Consider the following 19,223-nt stretch of genomic DNA (forward strand, 5'->3'; position numbering starts at 1 on the left):
CTCCAACACAAAGCTGCAAAAAAGACTGGTAAAACATCTCCAACATGCACACTTTGAAGGATCTCAGATTCCTTAGAAAATAGAGTTTGCTCATCCCCTTTTTGTAAACAGCCTCGGTGTTGGCTTTCCAGTCAAGTCTGTTGTCGAGGTGAACACTATTGGTACTCCTCCACCATCACAGCTTCTCCCAGAATCTATACAGGACTGAGCTTGGCAAGAACATGAGGCCCCTGTCCCAGGAAGCAAAAATGCTTCACACAGGCAAAACTTAAAATATTACATCTCTTTCTGCTAGTGCTGGGTTTCCATAAGTCTATTTATAAAATAATTTTCACTGGCACTTTGTAGTAATGGAACCAAACATCGGGCTTGCAGGTAAAATTGCATACAATGCAGCTATTGCCTCAAAATGAATATTCAATCATATTCAATATTCAAAGAAACTTAACAGAATAGAACTGAATACATTACGTGTCATAGTCTTGAATGATCACTCCAATAGACCAGATTGCCATTTGATATTCATTATACCCACTTGGATTTAAATAATGTAGAGAGTTTGGTGTTCTTGGGTCCCCATTAGAGCCCGTGAAGTCAATTCCAACCTGTATACAGAAAACAAGAGAACATTAACTGTGAGGTAGTTGTATTTTGGGAAAGCTTTTGGTTAGCATGAATCTTGGTAAACAAAGATGTTTGCCTCTTGTAGTTTTCCCAGTGTTAATAGTGATACAGATCTCCCGAAGGCTATTTCTAAAACCTCTAAATCATGCAAGTGGTCGTTCTAAAGCAGTACTGATGGATGCTGGTGTGCAAAGCCACCGCAGTCCAGAGAACTGCAAGCTTCAGGAATCAAATTCCCACATTAGTAGCAACTAGTATCACTATTCTAACTTCAGGCAGTATTCCTTAAGTTACCTCACAATTATGCCAGCACTCTTTCCACTGCCAGGAAATATATACAGGTAATGAGCATGTGTTATAATGGTGGGAGAACTGAGGGATATAGACCATGTGCAGTTTAAATTGGCATCACAGTCAGAATTTCTTCTGGTCATTTTATTTCGAAGAGTAACCTGCCGAAACAATTTTGGCCTTTGGTGACTGGAATTTACATCAGTCTGCATAGTCTGACGAAATGTTGTGTAGCACTCTGCGTAAGACTGTAGAAAAGATGAGCCAACATCGTTAATAACGCTCACTTCCAGCCTTGTTAGTAAAAGCTGTTACTAACAGAATAGCACCAATAGCGATTCAGGCCAAAACTACTGTAAATCTCACCAGAAATGAAATTAACTTTGGGTATTTGAGTAATTCCACTATTTATGAAAGGTATGTGTTCTGGGAACATGTCTCATTTTATTTACTGAGATAGAGTAGAGAAGGCTCTTTCTGCTCTTCGAGCCACGTTGCCCAGCAACTTGCCAATTACAGAACAATTTACAATCACCAGATAAACTAACAACCTTTGTGCCTTTGAACTCTGGGAGGAAACCGAAGCACCCAGAGGAAACTCACGCGGAGAGAACGTGCAAACTCCTTACAGGCAGCAGCTGGAATTGTACCCGGTTGCCTGTACTGTAAAGCGTATACCACTAGGCTACTGTGCCATCTTTTATAATTACAAATTGAAATGACTAGGTGAAATGCATTGCAGTACCCAAAATGCAAAGTTCCCACTTCGGGGTTGAAAAAAGAACTTTTTTTTTTATAAAAAAGATGCTTTATAATTTGCAAGCATTTACTCCAAAGAGTCATTATGCCAAAAACTGTTCAGAAAAACAAATAAAACTGCAAATGCTGCAATTGGAAACACAAGGTTGAAAGAACGCAACCAAGTAGCATCTGTAGAAAGAGAAAACAGTTAATGGGCTCTTCCCCAGAACTGGTGTGGTTGGAGGGTGGAATGGATGGTTTGCTTTTTCAAAGCAAAGCTGGAGCAGGGGTGAAGAGTGAGGTAGAAAGCTATGTGGAGATAAGTTAAAGACAGTTAAAATGATAAGGGGAAGAAATAATTACCCTAAAGGACACACTGCCATGAGACAGCAGTTGACCTGAAGTTGGAAAATTCAATGTTCACTTTGAGAGAGTTGCAAAGTGCTCAGATGTCAGATAACATGTTGTTCAAGTTTACACTGAGCTTTACTGCAGTGCCGGTGGAGGATGAACAGGTTGAAATGGAAGTGGAATTGAGAATTAAAACAATCCCCTGCAGACTACACAAAGATGTTCTGCAAAATAATCTCAGTATGATTTCTCTAACGTGGAAGAGACCACATGGTGAACACCAAATACAATGTGCTAGACATGGTACAAGTGAAGATTTACCTGGATTGATTCTTTGGACCCCTGTACGGTGGGAAAGGGAGAGGTGCTGTATCTCGTTAGTTTGCATGGGAAGGTACCATGGGTCCAGGAATGGTGGGGGTTGGAGTGTTAGATCAACAGACCAGAGAGTCATGAAGTGAGTGGTCCACGTTATTAAGCTCAATTTCCTGTTCACTCTTATTTAGGTGCATAAATCACAAATTCCAGTCTGGTTTTAACTCATCAGAAATGTGTCCAAAACTCAACACTATAGTAGTAAGATTCTTTTGGCTGTGCAAATGAAGTACTAAACCAGTAAAGTTAAATTTGGGTTTTGGAATTTATAATTAATGAATTACAAAGAACTGTGCAACTTCACATTTGTTGATGTTAGAGCTTTTCAAATTAACATTAACAGAATATTAACAGCAAAAGGGCTATTCATCTGCTAATTATCTTACAAGGATACTTGTCTAACATTCTTGCTAAACAAGTATATTTAATTCTAGTTATACAGGCATTTGACTCATTCAATTTTTTTTTGAAAATATCTAACTTTACTTCTGGATGAATTTTGTTAAACGTGAAGCATGGAGTCAAAAATGAAACTCATAAATAGAAAACCAAAAATACAAGAATTATGTAATAAAAGACTGTCACAAACAAGTCATTAAAACTGTTTGAAAAATAATGCTATATTTTTTCAAATATTTGATGTGAGTGCATGTCTGCAGATATCTGTACTTCACACTGGTTTCCTTTGAGAATCAGTTAACTCCAGGCAGTAACAAAGTTTCATTTTCACCAATGGGAATGTTTTACTCACAGTAAAATTCAGTTGACAGCCTCCCATAATGTAATCCAAGAAACTGTACTCCTTCACGATCTGTAGATTAAGCACAAGAGAACTAAAACAATATTGTTTATTTTTGAATAAATGTCAGCCATAAGTGTTTCTGCAAACACTTGATTTAAATCAATGTGTGATTTAGGAGGATTTAATGCTCCATTCTCATTTGATAAATGGAAATTCATTTGGAATTTGCAATAAAAATACATTTTGTGATTGTTAACAGGAAGAAGCCACAAAATAATTTATTGATTGCTTGCAGAGATCAAGCAGAAAACCTACAAATGAACTACTAGATCCACAGCAAAATACTTCTTAGCTGTCTACTAAAGGAAGGACATTCTGAATCCTGAAGCAATTGAAAAATATTGGATGGGTTAAAGATAATAGCAAGTATTAACAATTTTAGCATCTTAGAAAGTGGATAAATTGCCAAATCCAAATGAAATATATCCTAGGCTTTCCAAGAAATTAAGGAAAGAATCCCCAGAGGCCGTGAAGATCATTTTCTGATCTGTCCTGGTTGAAAAGATGGTGTCAGAGGATTAGAGTACAACATTGTAGCACAGTTTAAAAACAATGTAATGTATAAACAAGTAATTAAGGGCCAGTTAATTCCAATGGCGGATAATGTATTGGCATCAATTCTAAGCCAACCACTGACCGGCCTTCTGATCATAATTACCAGGAATCAGGGTTTTAGAGGACTGATGCAACAATACGGAAAGGGTGACATATCACAATGTGTTCCTCTAATTATTTCACTTTTTATATCAACCTATCTTTACTACTTCCTTCCACGACTACCTCCTATGTCATAGCGTGGACATAGGCCATTCAGGCCCAATTGGTCCATGCCAACTGAGTTGCCTCACTGAGTTAATGTAATCTGGCTGCATTTATCCCATATCTTTCTAAAGCTTTCTTACCTACATATCTGTCCAAATCTCTTAAATGCCGTAATTTTACTTAACTCTACTCACTTCCTCTGGCAATTCGCTGCACATACTCACCACCCTCTATATGGTGAGCATGTGCCTTAAGCCCCTTTTAAATCTTTCTCTGTGACGTTAAACCTATGCCCTATGGACTCCATAACCATAACTCATGATTTGAGTGTAGCATTTCTTTATTAGAAGCTATCCTGCAGATATAGTGCTTTGCTTTCAACATTCCTACAATTTTGTGTCCAGCCCCCATCCACATTAGAGTGTGGAATTCCCAACTCTGTCTTCCAGATTATAGCAACAAACGTTTAGTCCGCACGCATCTGCAGTCAACTAATTTAGAATCATTACTTTATTAATGCTGTTCCAATTTAACCCTGGCATGAAAAACAGTCATAAAACAAAAGGGGATGGGTATTGATGGAGGAGAGGGGTGGGGCAGAAAGGACAGGGGTGGAGGTTTACAAACAAATTATTCTATTTATAAGGCTAACCTCCTTCCTCAAAGATCTAAAAGAAGCTAAAGCTTCTTACCTGGCATAATTTAAAACTGACAATTCCTGAGTTTTTGTAGCTTTTCTTTTTCTGTTTCTTCTTTGGATTAATGCACTCAAACTCCATCTGCAAGAAAGCAAGAGGATTCTCAAATATAGAAGTTTAAAATTATCACTGCAATTATACACCAAAACTCAATAGTACAGATATCTAATGTAACTGTATAGCATGATTGGTATGCGAAAGCATTGTTGTGTGTAAGTTGCAAATACTAGATTCATGCGAGGAATGTTGCAATACCTACAATTTTCTTTGTCAAACTCTATTGAAGTGAAGACTCCATAGATACTTCAGTAGAAAATAAACAAGATATTGCCAAAGTCGTTAGAAAAGGAAAGAAATAAGAATCTTTAAAAAGTGGAAGGAATAAAGTGTGCTAAGTAAACTGAATAATGAGATGTTAGGATAGGTGATCAGAAGACTAGTCTTAGAGACAAGCTAGTTATAAACTACCTACATAGAAGTAGCCATTTCACAATTATTTTACTTAGTAACTTATAATCCAGGCTAAGCTGCAAAAGATATCAGAAGTTAAAGTTGCTACAAGTATTTTTAACATTTTTTAAAATTGCTAAATTTCAGATATTATTAAAATATAGTTAGTAGGCACAACATACAGTACTGTGCTTAAGTTTTAGATACCTATCTAAGTCATTTGCACAGTACTCCAGTTGTCATTGTGGAGCGGAGAGCAAATTTGTAAATCTGTTGGAAGCAAAGGATATTGGTAATAGTGAGGGTGGAGCACTGTGGGAGGGGTGTGAGACAGGTGACAGAGAAGGAGTACTAGTGCAGACACACCCAGCCCTGAGACACCAGGCAAGGTCATTTGATTCCAAGCATTTGATGCACTGATCACTACAGAATGTCTCTCTGGTGAATCCGGCTCCCTCATCTCTCCCTTTTTCTTTTCAACCCAAACATTATTCCCCTCTCCCTGCCCCTTCCCAATTCAAGTTTTATGGTGCTATGGAAGTAACTAGAGAAACTGTACTTCAGATTTCAAATGAATATCAAATGTAAGCAAACTACCAAAACTATCAAGTAGTTTCTAATAAAGGAAAATATCTACACTCAGGAAAGTGGAGAATATTGCCATAGGAGAAGGCTGAACAGCATTTTAAAGATATTAATTTTTAACATAATGAGTAGTTACACAAAATAAATGCAAGACCAAGATAAATGGAAGAATCCAACACACTAAGTCATAATTGCAGGAATGCTAGTAACAAATCAAATAGGAATGAAGGAAGGAGTAACACAAAATATTAAGAATGTACAGTAAAATATTTGAGGCAAAATGAAAACTTATGATAAGCGAAAAGATAGAAATACTGACAGACTGAGACCATTCAGCCCATCAAGTCTGCTCCACCATTCCATCATGACTGACACTGGATCCCTCTCAATACCATACACCTGCCTTCTTGGCATAGACTTTAATGTCCTGACCAATCAGGCAACAATCAATCTGTGCTTTAAATATATGCATGGTCTTGGTCTCCACTGCAGTCTGTGGCAGAGCATTCCACATTTTCACTACTCCCTGGCTAAAAAAAAAATCCTCCTTAAACCTCTTTTCTAAGGGGTTGTCCCTCAATTTTGAGGCTGTGCCCTCCAGCTCTGGATACTCCAACATAGGAAACACCCTCTCCACATCCACCTTATCTAGTCCTTTCAACATTTAGTAGGTTTCAATGAGATCCCCCCCCCCCCCCCATTCTTCCAAATCCCAGTGAGTACTGACCCAAAGCTGCCGAACATTCATACGTTAACCCCTTCATTACTGGAATCATCCTCATGAACCTCCTCTGGACTCTCTCCAATGACAACCCATCCACTCTGAGCTATGGGGCCCAAAACTATTGATAATGCTCTGTTCAGCCTTTGTAATAGCAATGACACTCACTCCTACTCCATGACATTCACAGATCTCTGGCACACTGCTCCAACAATTAAGACAGATGCAAAGTATCCATTAAATTTGTCTGTCTTTTTTGTCCCTCTTTACTACCTCACCAGTACCATTTTCCAGTAGTCCAATATCAACTCTCATCTCCCTTTTCCTCTTTATATAACTGAAAAACATTTTGGTATTCTGTTTTACATTATAGACTAGTCTGCCCTCATATTTCACCTTTTCACTTCTTATAGCTTTTTTAGTTGCCTTTGTTAGATTTTAAAAGCTTCCCAATCATCCAAATTCCCACACACTTTTGCTATCTTACATCTCCTTTCCTTGGTTTTGATGCAGTCCTTAACTCTTCTCGTCAGCCAATTGCTTAGCCATACCATTTGAGAACAACCTCTTTTGGGACATACCTATCTTGCGCCTTGTGTAACATTCTCAGAAACTTCAGCCATCTCTGCTCTGCCAACATCCCAGCCAGTATCCTCCTCCAATCCACCTGGGCAAGCTCCCCTCTCATGCCTGTGTAATTCCCTTTATTCCAACGTGATGCTGATACATGTGAATTCTGCTTCTCACTCTCAAATTGCAGTACGAGTTAAGCATATTATGATCACTGCCTCCCAAGGGTTCCTTTACGTTAAGCTCTTACAAGATCTGGGTTATTAGGCAACACTCAATGCAAGGTGGGCTTTCCCTAAATGGGCTCAATCACAAGCTGCTCTAAAAAGCCATTCCATAGGCATCCATCAAATTCCCTCTCTTGTAATCCGACACCAACCCTACTTCCCCAATCCTCTTGTATATTGAAGTCCCCATTACAATTGTGACATTACTGTTATTACATGCCCTTTCCAACTCCCTTTGTAATCACAAACCCACCTCTTGGTTAAGATATGGAAGTCTACATGATTCCCATATTTTTCTTTTACCCTCAAGCATAAAGTGAGCAGACTCAAACATGTCACAAACAGTACCAGACCCAAATCAAGTTCACAGATTCCATAATGCACTTTCAATGTAAGGCCTACCGGTGAGCTATAGGATGCTTCTTGTAGTCTTGACATACTTGTCTCAAATATACCAATTAGGTCATGTGATCCATCATTATCATAATCGTAGCAGTCCACCTGTAAAAAAAATTACATTTAATTTTGCTGCAATCTGCATAAGCTGGCATATCAGATGTTTGTACCCTACTGTTTCTAGATCTGCAGTTAAGAGTGTCCATTATTCTTGAAGGATTTATCATTCCTCAGCATTTTACCATTCTTTATTGACTGGAGGATCTTGGATCATAAATAATTCATTCAGAAAATGTATGCTATAAGCAGAGAACAACCGAATTTGCAAATTATCAGTGAAAAATAGCAGAAACCTGCAAACAGCTGGCATTTTTGACATAGACAAATATATGAAGACTGGAAAAGGAACAACAAAATGCTACCTATAAGTTTATTCCCAGTCATTGGCACCAAATGTGTTGTGCGGTAGTGTCAACCAGTTAAACTGCCCATCTGAAAAGTATTCCACGTAGTACATCGAGCACTAGTAAGCAAGGAGTTGAATTTCCGGCAAATTACTTTCAGCTAATTGGACATTGAGGCTACATCCACACTAGAGCGGATAATTTTGAAAATGCCGGCTTCGCGTGAAAACGATAGGCGTCCACACTATGCGTTTTTGAAAATATCTCTATCCACAGTGAAACAGAGATTTCAGCAAATCTCCTCCTATTGGGCATGCGCAGGACACAGCTACCAAAAACAAGCGACATGTTTGGTGTCAAATCTCACCGTAAAAGTGCGCATTTGTGTTGTTACAGACTAGAAAAACAGACGGGCAGCTGTTGGCTCTCACGCAGGAGCACTTAAAACTAAAAAAAAAACAAATACTGGAGCATACGGAGGCAACCGACAGGGAGTTCACGGGCAGCATGACCCAGCTGATGATGAACATTGGAAAAACTGACCAACTCTGTTGCATTAATAAAGCACCTTGTTAAATGTATAAAACATGTCTGCATCTGTATTATCTTGTATTTCCATACAATGTTACATTAGGCTGTTACACATCTATTGTCAGAGAAATACTTGCATAAATAGGTAAACCACCTTCATACAAGCAAGGACAGAAAACTACAAAGTGAGTTATTTATTCACTAAGCTATGGGTCAAAGTATTTGGTGAGTACATTTCTAACTCTTCTGGCTTCAGTCTCAGTGCCGTCTGTTCTGAAATTGTTAGGTTGCGTTCAAGAAAACAATGAAATAGCGCGCTGCTGTCTGATAGCATTTTCAGAAGTCTCCGGTTACCCCATCCACACTGATCTGCCCGAGCAGCATTTTCAAAACTACCCACCCTGGAAAGTGTTTCTGAAAAGCTCCAGTTTTAAAGGACGAAAACACCGTTTTAATGTGGACAGAAGGTAAAAACGAAGAGAAAAAGCTTCGGTTACAGATTTATCCGGTGTAGTGTGGATGTAGCCTGACTATTTTCAAGACTTGGAGCCTGAATAAATTAACATTTTAAAACCATCATCATCCTTTAAATAAGACAAACAATTAGATGATAAATACACAGCGGAAATGTGCATTAACTCATACCCAAGTAGATCTTGCCTAAACATCAGTAGTATAAATAGGAAAGGTAAGTATATGACAAATTGGCTCAAATCAACCTCACTTAATGTTGTAAATTGTTAGCCCTGCACCATAGGCTTCTGATTTTTCCATTAGTTTGTGCAACAGAAATGACTAAGACCATACGTTTACTGCCTAGATTTATTTGTTCACTCACTGTAAACAATGTATTTGCACTTTTTAGTCAATATTTTCAATACTTATAGCATTAATGGCCACAAGTTACTTCCATTTTACTAAAAGAACCATGGTGAAATGACTGAGAAAATTGTCATTTCTGAATCTATATCAGTAAACAGAAATTTACCTTGATAGTCCTCTGAAAATCACCATTACACAGGGATCGCAAAGGGATTTTGAAAGGTTTCCAACTAGGATTTAGATTATTCTTTATTACCTAAATATTAAAGGATTTACATTAGTAACATAGCATACTGTTTACATTTTTGCATCTTAAAATACCCATTACTTTATAAAACCCATTTATGGAGAACCCACAATTTTTGGGATATTGATGGAACTGGGATAGCGTGATGTAGTGCAGGGGGAGGTCCACAGCACTAGGCAAGTACAGATCTTAAAGGTGACCTACCTGTAGAGAATCTGAAGTGCCTGATACCACATACTTGGACCTGATCTGACAGGTTACCTTTCAAGCTGAACCAAAACAAGTTTTGTTCATTGTGAATATCTGCTTCTGCAAGAGTCATCTGCAATGTCTGTGGAAACTTTATGTCCAACTCAATTTTTCAAAACTGGTATTCAAAAATGTGCACTGGATGCCATTGGATATCAATACACACATACAGGTACCTCTGAATGCAAGTGCATTATGTGCATGCAGAACACAGAATCAAATTACACATTTTTCTAATACACAGTTAAGAAAATGATCAATTTCAGCAGTTAGTCATACAATAAAATTCTGAAGAACATTACACCTAGCAATGGAAAACAGAACCTAGAGAGTCTGACTGATTTCCACATGAAAATATTTCTTCTTTCTATCGAAGTTTATTAATGTCCCATATTTTCAGTCATTCATTGTTTTCTTTTCAAAAGACCTAGTTAACACCTTTGATTTTTTTTAAACTACCACAACCCTAATTTTTCCACGTAATAGAGAACCACTTTAATGTTATTATTCTCATCAGTGATCACTTTTTAATTCTACTTTCCATTCCAACATGTCAGTCCATTGCCTCTACTGCAGGGACAAGGGCACACTGAGGTTGGAGGAACAACACCTTATATTCTATTTGCACAGCCTCCAACCGGATGACATGAACATACATTCCTCGAACTTCTGGTAATTGCCCCCTCTTCATCTTCACCATTCCCCATTCTCATTTCCCTCTCTCACCTTATCTCCTTACCTTCCCATCACCCCCTCTGGTGCTCCTTCTTCTTCCCTTTTTCCCCATGGCCTTCTGTTCTCTCCTATCGGAATCCCCCACCTCCAGCCCTTCATCTCTTTCACCAATCCCAGCTCTTTACTTCACATCTCTTAGATTCACCCATCACCCACTATCTTTCTTTTTAAATCTTTTTATTAATTTTAAACAAACATAAATGAAACATGAATACAAGGTGTTTGAGAGTACATAATTAATAGTTTAAATAGACATTCAGATATATAATAATAAAAATATAACCTCCCAAACTCCGAACATTAATGAACAAAGAAGCAAAAAGAAAAAAAAGACCCCCAAAAAAAGGGGAAAAAAAACAGAAAAAAACACTAAACAACATGGGCCATTGAATAATATTATGTACATATACAGTAGTGCCAATAACTCTGAACCTCCATCCAAATAATTAAGGATAATATAAGTAAGGTTTAGGAAAAGACAGTTCAACTCATATGAAAATGTTGAATAAATGGTCTCCAAGTTTCTTCAAATTTAACTGAAGGATCAAAAACCACACTTCTAATTTTTTCTAAACTCAAACAAGAGATAGTTTGAGAAAACCACTGAAATACAGTTGGAGGATTAATTTCTTTCCAATTCAATAAAATAGATCTTCTAGCCATTAATGTAACAAATGCAATCATTCGTTGAGATGAAGCGGATAAACGGTTATTATCCGTCACTGGTAAACTGAAAATTGCAGTAAAAGGATGCGGTTGGAAATTGATATTTAAAACTCTTGAAATAATACTGAAAATATCTTTCCTATAATTTTGTAAACAAGGACAAGACCAGAACGTATGAGTCAATGAAGCAACATCAGAATGACATCTATCGCAGGTTGAATTAAGATAATAAAATTGAGCCAGTTTATCCTTAGACATATGAGCTCTATGTACAACCTTAAATTGTATTAGGGCATGTTTAGCACAAATAGAGGACAAATTTATCAATAATAAAATTTTTCCCATTGCTCAGTAGATATAGGACAATGCAACTCTTCTTGCCATTCCTTCTTAATTTTTTCTGATACATCCAACTGTAAATTCATGATCATCTTATAAATGATGGCTACTAAACCCTCTTGATAAGGATTAAGGGCTAAAATTCTTTCTGTAATGTCCAATGGACATTCTTTCGAAAAAGACTGTAACTCATTATACAAAAAATTTCTAACTTGCAAATATCTAAAAAAATGGGTTTTAGGTAAATTATATTTATTAGATAGCTGTTCAAAGGACATGTTATCATCCAGAAACAGATCACGAAAACATGTTATACCTTTTGTTTTCCATAAAAGAAAAGCTTGATCCATAGATGAAGGCCGAAAAAAATAATTAGATATTATAGGACATGATAAAATAAATTTATTCAAACCAAAAAATTTAAGAAATTGAAACCAAGAATCACCCACTATCTTGTACTTCTTCCTCTTCTCCCCTCACCTTCTTGCTCTGACTTCTCGTCTCCTTTTTTCCAGTTCTGATGAAGGGTCCTGACCCAAACATGGACTGTTTACTCTTTTCCATAGATGCTGCCTGGCCTGCTGAGTTCCTCCAGCACATTGTGTGTATTACTTTGATTTCTAGCATTTGCAGATCTTCTCTTGCCAGTAATCCTTTAAGTAAGTTATCTGTTTAGTAAATTTATGCACCCTACATAAAATAGGGTGCATGGTATAGCCTGCAAAGATCCATCTTTGGTATAATAGGAATGAATGTTAAACTTCTATCATTTATCCCAGTTATCCAACTTACTCTTTTCTGATTTATAACGCAGTTAACATACCAAGCTATTATGCATCCAGACCAAATTTCCTTAGCTTCCTGAGACAGCAGAGGCCTTGGATAGCTTTCTTGGCTGTGACAAAAATATGACTGGTCCAGGACAGGCTACCAGTGATGTTCACACCCAAGGACTTAAAGCTCTCAGGCTCAACACTGCTGGTGTAGACAGGAACAAGTGCACCATGTCAGTGCATGCGAATACTTTTATACTGACTATGCTTTTCTGCTGTTATAACTGTATATGCTGTCTGTGGCTGTTGGTACTTTGCTTTACACCTTGCCCACAGGAACACTGACTTGTTTGGCTGGAACAGGTGTACGGTTGAATGAAAATTAAACTTGAACCACTCCCCCTTTCTAAAGTCAATGATTAGCCCTTTTGTTGTCATGTTGGAAAAGTTGTTGTCATGACACCATGTCACTAAGCTCAGCAACCATCATTTTACATCTCTAGTCCAACCAGTCAAACTTCCCCCTCTATTCCAAAGCAGCTTTAATTTATATAGTACATTTTAGTATGGAAGCATATTCATAGTATCCACTATATGTCCTAAGTTCAAACTTGTTGAACCTGGAAAAACTTCTCCTGCACACTCTTTATATCAATATATTAATTATAATCTTAACACAGGGGCTGAAGTACTTTAGGCAGGAAGTCATGTACAATAAGCAACTCTGATACCATGTCATTAAGCTGTCTCCTCATTATGAGGATGTAGGTGAAAGACAGTTTCCTATGCAGCTCCCCAGTCGACATGTACTTGAAGAGAACAACTTAGCAGACAGTTGAATATTATGCCGGTTAGGCACAGTTAAGGTATCATCTGGGCACCATAACAGCGCAGCAGTTAGCGCGATGCTATTACAGCACGGGGCGGTTCCAGAGTTCAATTCCAGCCCTGTTCTGTAAGGACTCTGTACGCGCCCTCCCCACTTTTTTCCTGGGTGTTCCTGTTTCCTCCCACAGTCCAAAAACACAGCAGGTAGGGTAACTAGTCATTCTAAGTTGTCCCGTGGTTAGGTTAGGGTTAATCGGGGGTTGCTGGGGCAGTGTGTCTCAAGCGGCCGGGAGGTCCTACTCCGTGTTGCATCAGTAAATCAATCTGCTCCTCAGGTTCGGACTCTCACCTCTGTTCTATGAACCATTTGCCATTTTCCATCCTCAGTCTGTTTGTGAAACTCCAAGTAGGGATCTGATTTCCCAAAGAAATCCTGATCATTAAAAAATCAGAAAAGACATTATTTCCAGATAGAAAATGTGAGCCATAATTGTAGAAATACTACTTCAAGTTTATACACAAACTAGAAACATAATAAAAAAAATGCAAAAGAGAAAATGACAAATAAATACTGTTCACTGGCCAGTGCTAATGAGGATCTCAAACTATGGCCTCTTCCTTTTGAATGATAAGGCCAACTTGTATTTTCAGCTTTCTACAAAAACACCTACCTTCTTATCCAGGTTCCGTGCTTGAGCCTCAAAATTTACCACTCTATTGTCTTTCACTTCCTCAGCATAGATCTTAAAAACAAATAAAATAGAAATCAATTAATTTACAATATTATAGAAATGAAGAGACAATGCCTCAAAATGTCAGGCCAACCCATAGTTGAGGTGAGAACCAGACAAATACCCTGTGCCAAAACAATCAGGTCCAAAATGCAGCAATTTCAAACAGAAATTTACGTCAGTGCAGTAATGTTCACATCATGAGACATAGGAGCAGAATTAGGCCATTCAGTCCATCCAGTCTACTCCACCGTTCCATCATGGCTGATCTCAGATCTCACTCAAACCCATACACCAGACTTTTCAACATATTCTCTGATGCCCTGACCAATCAGAAAGCTATCAACTTCTGTATTAAATATACCCATGGACTTGGCCTCGACTGCAGTCAGTGCAGAGCATTCCATAGATTCATTACACTCTAGCTAAAAAAAACTCCTCCTTACCTCTGTTCTAAAACGTCACTCCTGAATTTTGAGGCTATGCCCTGTAATCCTGGATAACCCCACTATAGAAAACATCCTCTCCATATCCACCCTATCTAGTCCTTTCAACATTCGGTAGGTTTCAATGAGATCCCCGTGCATTCTTCTAATTTCCAGCGAGTACAGGCCCAACGCCGCCAAGCGCTCCTCATATTCTCTTCATTCCCAAAATCTCTTTTTTGCCCCTTTCAAGGTTCCTTTGAAGACCCTGATCTGGAGTCACATGCTGACTTCACTTCTTTGCAGAAATGTGGCCTGCTCTCGGGGCCTCACGACCAGCCACTTTACAATATGCCAAGGATGTGGCCTGGAAGACTAGTGCACCTTCACGGTGGTGGATCTTCATGGCTCTGGAGGCAGATGGATTCAAGTCTGGAGCCTCCGCCTGATGCGTCATGAGACACCGAAGATGAACAGCAAGCTGGCTCCGTGCCCACAGACCCGAGTTCTTTGGGCACAGAGCTCAGAGGAAGCGACGCAACAGACTTTTAACACCATAAATCAGCAAGTTGCTTTGTTATGTCTCCCCTCTCTCTGTGAAATGGGGGACACCTCTTTTTCCTTTATTAGGGGGAGAGAGAGAGAGAGAGAGAGCCTGTGGTATGTCAAATTACCAGGTGAATGAGTAGTCTTTGGGGTACTGCAGGTCTTTGTCTTTATTGATGTTTTGCTGCACACTTGAGTGCTTGGTGGGGAATGCCGATGCTTTTATTGCTGGTGGGACGGGGGAGTGGGGTTGACACTTTGCTGCTGCTTATGCGTGGGAGGGGGGAGCTGGGGGTCTTTGGGGTTCTAACATTTAACTGTCATTCATTCTTTGTGGCAATCCTCTGCTTTCATGGACGTTTGCGAAGAAAAAGAATTTCAAGATGTATATTATATACATTTCTCTGACATTAAGTGTACCTATTGAATCTCCTCTGGACTCTCTCCAATGACAACACATCCTTTCTGAGATATGGGGCCCAAAACAATTGACAAGACTCCTTGCAGCCTGACTAGTGTCTTATAAAGGCTCACCTTGCTTTTGTATTCTATTCCCCTTGAAATGAATGCCAACATGGCATTCGGATTTATCACAGACTCAACCTGTAAATTAACCTTCTGTGGGTCTTGCACTAGGACTCCTAAGTCTCTCTGCAACTCTGACACTCGAACCTTCTCCCCGTTTAAATAATAGTCCCCAGTATCATTCCTTTGACAAAAATGCATTATCATACATTTCCCAATGCTGTATTCCATCTGCCACATTTTTGGCATTCTTCCAATTTGTCTAAATCCTGCTGCAATCTCAATCTCAATCTCAGCACTACCCACCCCTCCCCCTATCTTTGTATCATCTGCAAACTTTGCCACAAGCCCATCAATTCCATTATCCAAATCACTGACAATGTGAAAAGTTGTAGTCTTAATACTGACTGAGGATCAGCACTAGTCACTGGCAGCCAACCAGAAAAGGCCCCTTTTATTCCCACTCGCTGCCTCCTGCCTGTCAGCCATTCCTCTATCTATGCCAGCATCTTTCCTGTAACACCATAGGATTTTATCTTGTTAAGCAGCCTCACGTGTGGCACCTCATCAAATGTCTTCTGAAAATACAAGAAAATGACATTCACTGCCTCTCTTTTGTCCACCCTACTTGACACTTCCTTGAAGAACTCTGACAGATCTGTCAGGCAAGAGTTCCCTTTACAGAAACCACCCTAACTTTGACTTAATTTATCATTAGTCTCCAAGTAGCCAAAACTTTATCCTTAATAATAGACTCAACCACTGGGGTTAGGCTAACTGGCCTATAATTTCCTTTCTTTTGTCTTCCTCCCTTTTTAAAGAGTGGAGTGACATTTGCAATCTTCCAGTCCCCTGGGACCATGCCAGGATCAAGTGATTCTTGAAAAATCATGACTAATGCATCTGTTATCTCTTCAGCAACTTCTCTCAGGACTCTGGGAAGTAGTCCATCTGGTCCAGGTGACTTATTCACCTTAAGATCTTTGAGACGCCTAGCACTTTTTCCCCTTTCAAATAGCAATGGCATTCACTCTTGCTCCCTGACACTCACAGACCTCTGACACACTGCTAGTATCCTCCACAGTGAAGACAGATGCAAAGTACCCCTTAAGTTCACCTGCCATTTCTTTGTCCCTCATTACTACCTCACCAGTGGCCCAATATCAACTCTCACTTCCCTGCTTTATACTATTGGCTAGTTTGCCCTCATATTTAATCTTTTCCCATTTTACAGCTTTTTTAGTTGTCTTTTGTTGGATTTTAAACCCTTCCCAATCATCCCACTCACTTTTCCTACCTTATATTTCCTTTCCTTGGCTTCCATGCAGTCTTTAACTTCCTTCGTCAGCCACGGTTGCCTATCACTGCCATATTAGAACTTCATACTCTGTGGGACAGATCTATCCTGCGCCTGGTGAACTATTCCCAGAAACGTCAGCGATCTCATCATCCCAGCCAGTATCCTCCTCCAATCCAACTGGGCAAGCTCCTCTCTCATGCCTCTGTAATTCCCTTTACTCTATTGTGACACTGATACATATGACTTCTGCTTCTCCCTCTCCAACTGCAGTATGAATTCAATTATATTATAATCACTGCCTCCTAAGGGCTCCTTTACATTAAGCCTCCTAATAAGATCTGGGATATTCCACAACACCCAATCTAAAATAGCCTTTCACTGAGTAGGCTCAAGTACAAGCTGCTCTAAAAAGCCATCTAATAGGCATTTAACAAATTCCCTCTCTTGTGATCCAACACCAACCTGACTTCCCAAACCCCTTGCATAATGAAGTCCCCGATTACAATTGTGTCATTACTCTTATTACATGCCTTTTCCAGCTTTTATCATGCCTTTTCAATCCCTACCTGACATCTTGGCTATTTGGAGGCCTATGATTCCCATAATGTTTTTTTAAAACCCACAATTTAACTCCACCCACAAAGATTTAACATACTCTGACCCCATGTCACCTCTTTCTAAAGATATAATTCCATCTCTTACCAATAGAGTTCCTCCACTGCTGATGGCTTCCTGCTTGTCCTTTTGATACAAAGCATGTCCTTTGATGTTAAAGCTCCCAACTATGGCCTTCTTTCAGCTACGACTCAGTGATGTCCACAATATCATAGCGACCAATCTCTAAATGCACCACAAGTCAGTCCTGCGTTCTTCACCCTTTTGAATTTTCTCTCTTTGCTATAATTTAACTCTTTACTCTGTTTGCATTTGTACCCAATCATTGGCTTGTCCTTCCTTGCATTCATGTTACAGCCATCATCTGCTTATAAACCTGCTGGCTCATCCTCAGCTCTATCTTACTGGTTCCCATCCTCCTGCTGAAATAGTTTAAACCACTCCCAACAACTCTAGTAAATCTGCCCACAACAATATCGGTCCCCCTTGGATTCAAGTGCAACCTGTCCCTTCTGTAGTCCCAGCTGCCCCAGAAGAGGTCCTAATTATCCGAAAATCTGAATCCTTGCCCCCTACTCCAATTCTTCATCCACACATTTTATTCCTATCCTCATTATCATGTGGCACAGGCAGTAATCCTGAGATTACTACCCTCGAGGCCCTGCTTCTCAACTCCCCATATTCTTTTTTTCAGGACATCCTTCCGTTTTCTACCTATGCTGTTGGTACCAATATGTACCCTTACTTCAGGCTGTTCTCCCTCCCTTTCCAGAAATATTGAGGACACGTTCAGAAAAATCCAAACCCTGGCACCTGAGAGGCAAATTACCATCTATATTACCTTTTCACATCCACAAACTCACCTATCTGTCCCCCTGACCATAGAATCACCCATTACTACTGCTATTCTCTTCAGTTCCCTACCCTTCTGAGCCACAGGGCCAGCTCAGTGCTGGAGACATGGCTGCTGTTGCTTCCCCCAAGTAGAACGTCCCCCCCAACAGTACTCAAAATGGAGTACTTATTGTCGAGGGATCAGCCAGAGGGGTGCTCTCCACATTCTCCCTTCCCTCTCCTGACAGTCATCCATTTCTCAGATGCCTGTAGCCCTGGGGTGACAAACTCCTTGTAGCTCCTGTCTGTCACTGCTTCACCTTCCTGAACAAGCCAAAGGTCATTGAGCTGCAGCTCCATTTCCCTAACATAGTCTTTAAGAAGCCTCACCTCGATGCACCTGGTACAGATGTGGCCACTGGGGAGACTGGAAGTCTCACATCTGACACCCAGAGCAGAATGCTGGCTCCTTAGACGTACCCCCTATTCTCTCAAGAGAGAATCCTTTGACAAATACAAAGAAAACCCTTATATTAAAGCACTGGTTAGTGACAGCATGGTAAAGCAGCTGCAATATCCAAAACCAGATAATTAATTGATTATCTGAAATGCATGAGCAGGACATCAGAAGATTTCAGAATAGGACACCGCCCTTCTGCAGGGAAGGGAGAATAACACAAAGAACAAAAAAACATGCAAATCAATATTTACATGATCTAATTAAGCGCGTATCAACTTTTCACTGATCCAATTAATTGGTTTTCGTTGTTGCTTTTACCAATGTACATATACTTCTAAAGAAAAAACAAAACTATACCGTGATTGTTCCTCTTCCTGCAGGGCATTTATTTTTCAGCAAGAGGGGTCTGGTCAGTTTTCTGCTGGAGACAATCTGTCAAAAACAGATCAATTGCATGTACTCAGTTTCCAAATGAAATAGTAACAGGAAGCCACAACAGAGATACACACTGAATTGTTGGAAGAGAATGAAAAATAAAGCAAATAGCAGCAACATGCAACAAACAAAATTGCATACAAGTGACAAGTTAACAACTTTTTG

General features: G+C 39.4%; 1 protein-coding gene across 3 annotated transcripts in view; it reads right to left on the reverse strand.

The window, feature by feature from the left end:
* The window catches only part of LOC132399112 (copine-3-like), a 59,071-nt gene that overhangs the window by 15,395 nt on the left and 24,453 nt on the right, over nt 1–19,223 (reverse strand). For all 3 annotated transcript variants that reach the window (XM_059979097.1, XM_059979107.1, XM_059979091.1), the window contains exons 4-11: nt 18,981–19,055; nt 13,859–13,930; nt 13,537–13,620; nt 9,517–9,606; nt 7,600–7,698; nt 4,639–4,725; nt 3,134–3,193; nt 472–605 (exon numbers count right to left, since the gene is read on the reverse strand). In XM_059979097.1, the coding sequence (XP_059835080.1) occupies nt 472–605; nt 3,134–3,193; nt 4,639–4,725; nt 7,600–7,698; nt 9,517–9,606; nt 13,537–13,620; nt 13,859–13,930; nt 18,981–19,055 (701 nt within the window). The remainder of the gene's footprint in view (nt 1–471; nt 606–3,133; nt 3,194–4,638; nt 4,726–7,599; nt 7,699–9,516; nt 9,607–13,536; nt 13,621–13,858; nt 13,931–18,980; nt 19,056–19,223) is intronic.

This window comes from Hypanus sabinus, chromosome 1 (genome assembly GCF_030144855.1).
Source record: "Hypanus sabinus isolate sHypSab1 chromosome 1, sHypSab1.hap1, whole genome shotgun sequence".
Taxonomy (NCBI): domain Eukaryota; kingdom Metazoa; phylum Chordata; class Chondrichthyes; order Myliobatiformes; family Dasyatidae; genus Hypanus; species Hypanus sabinus.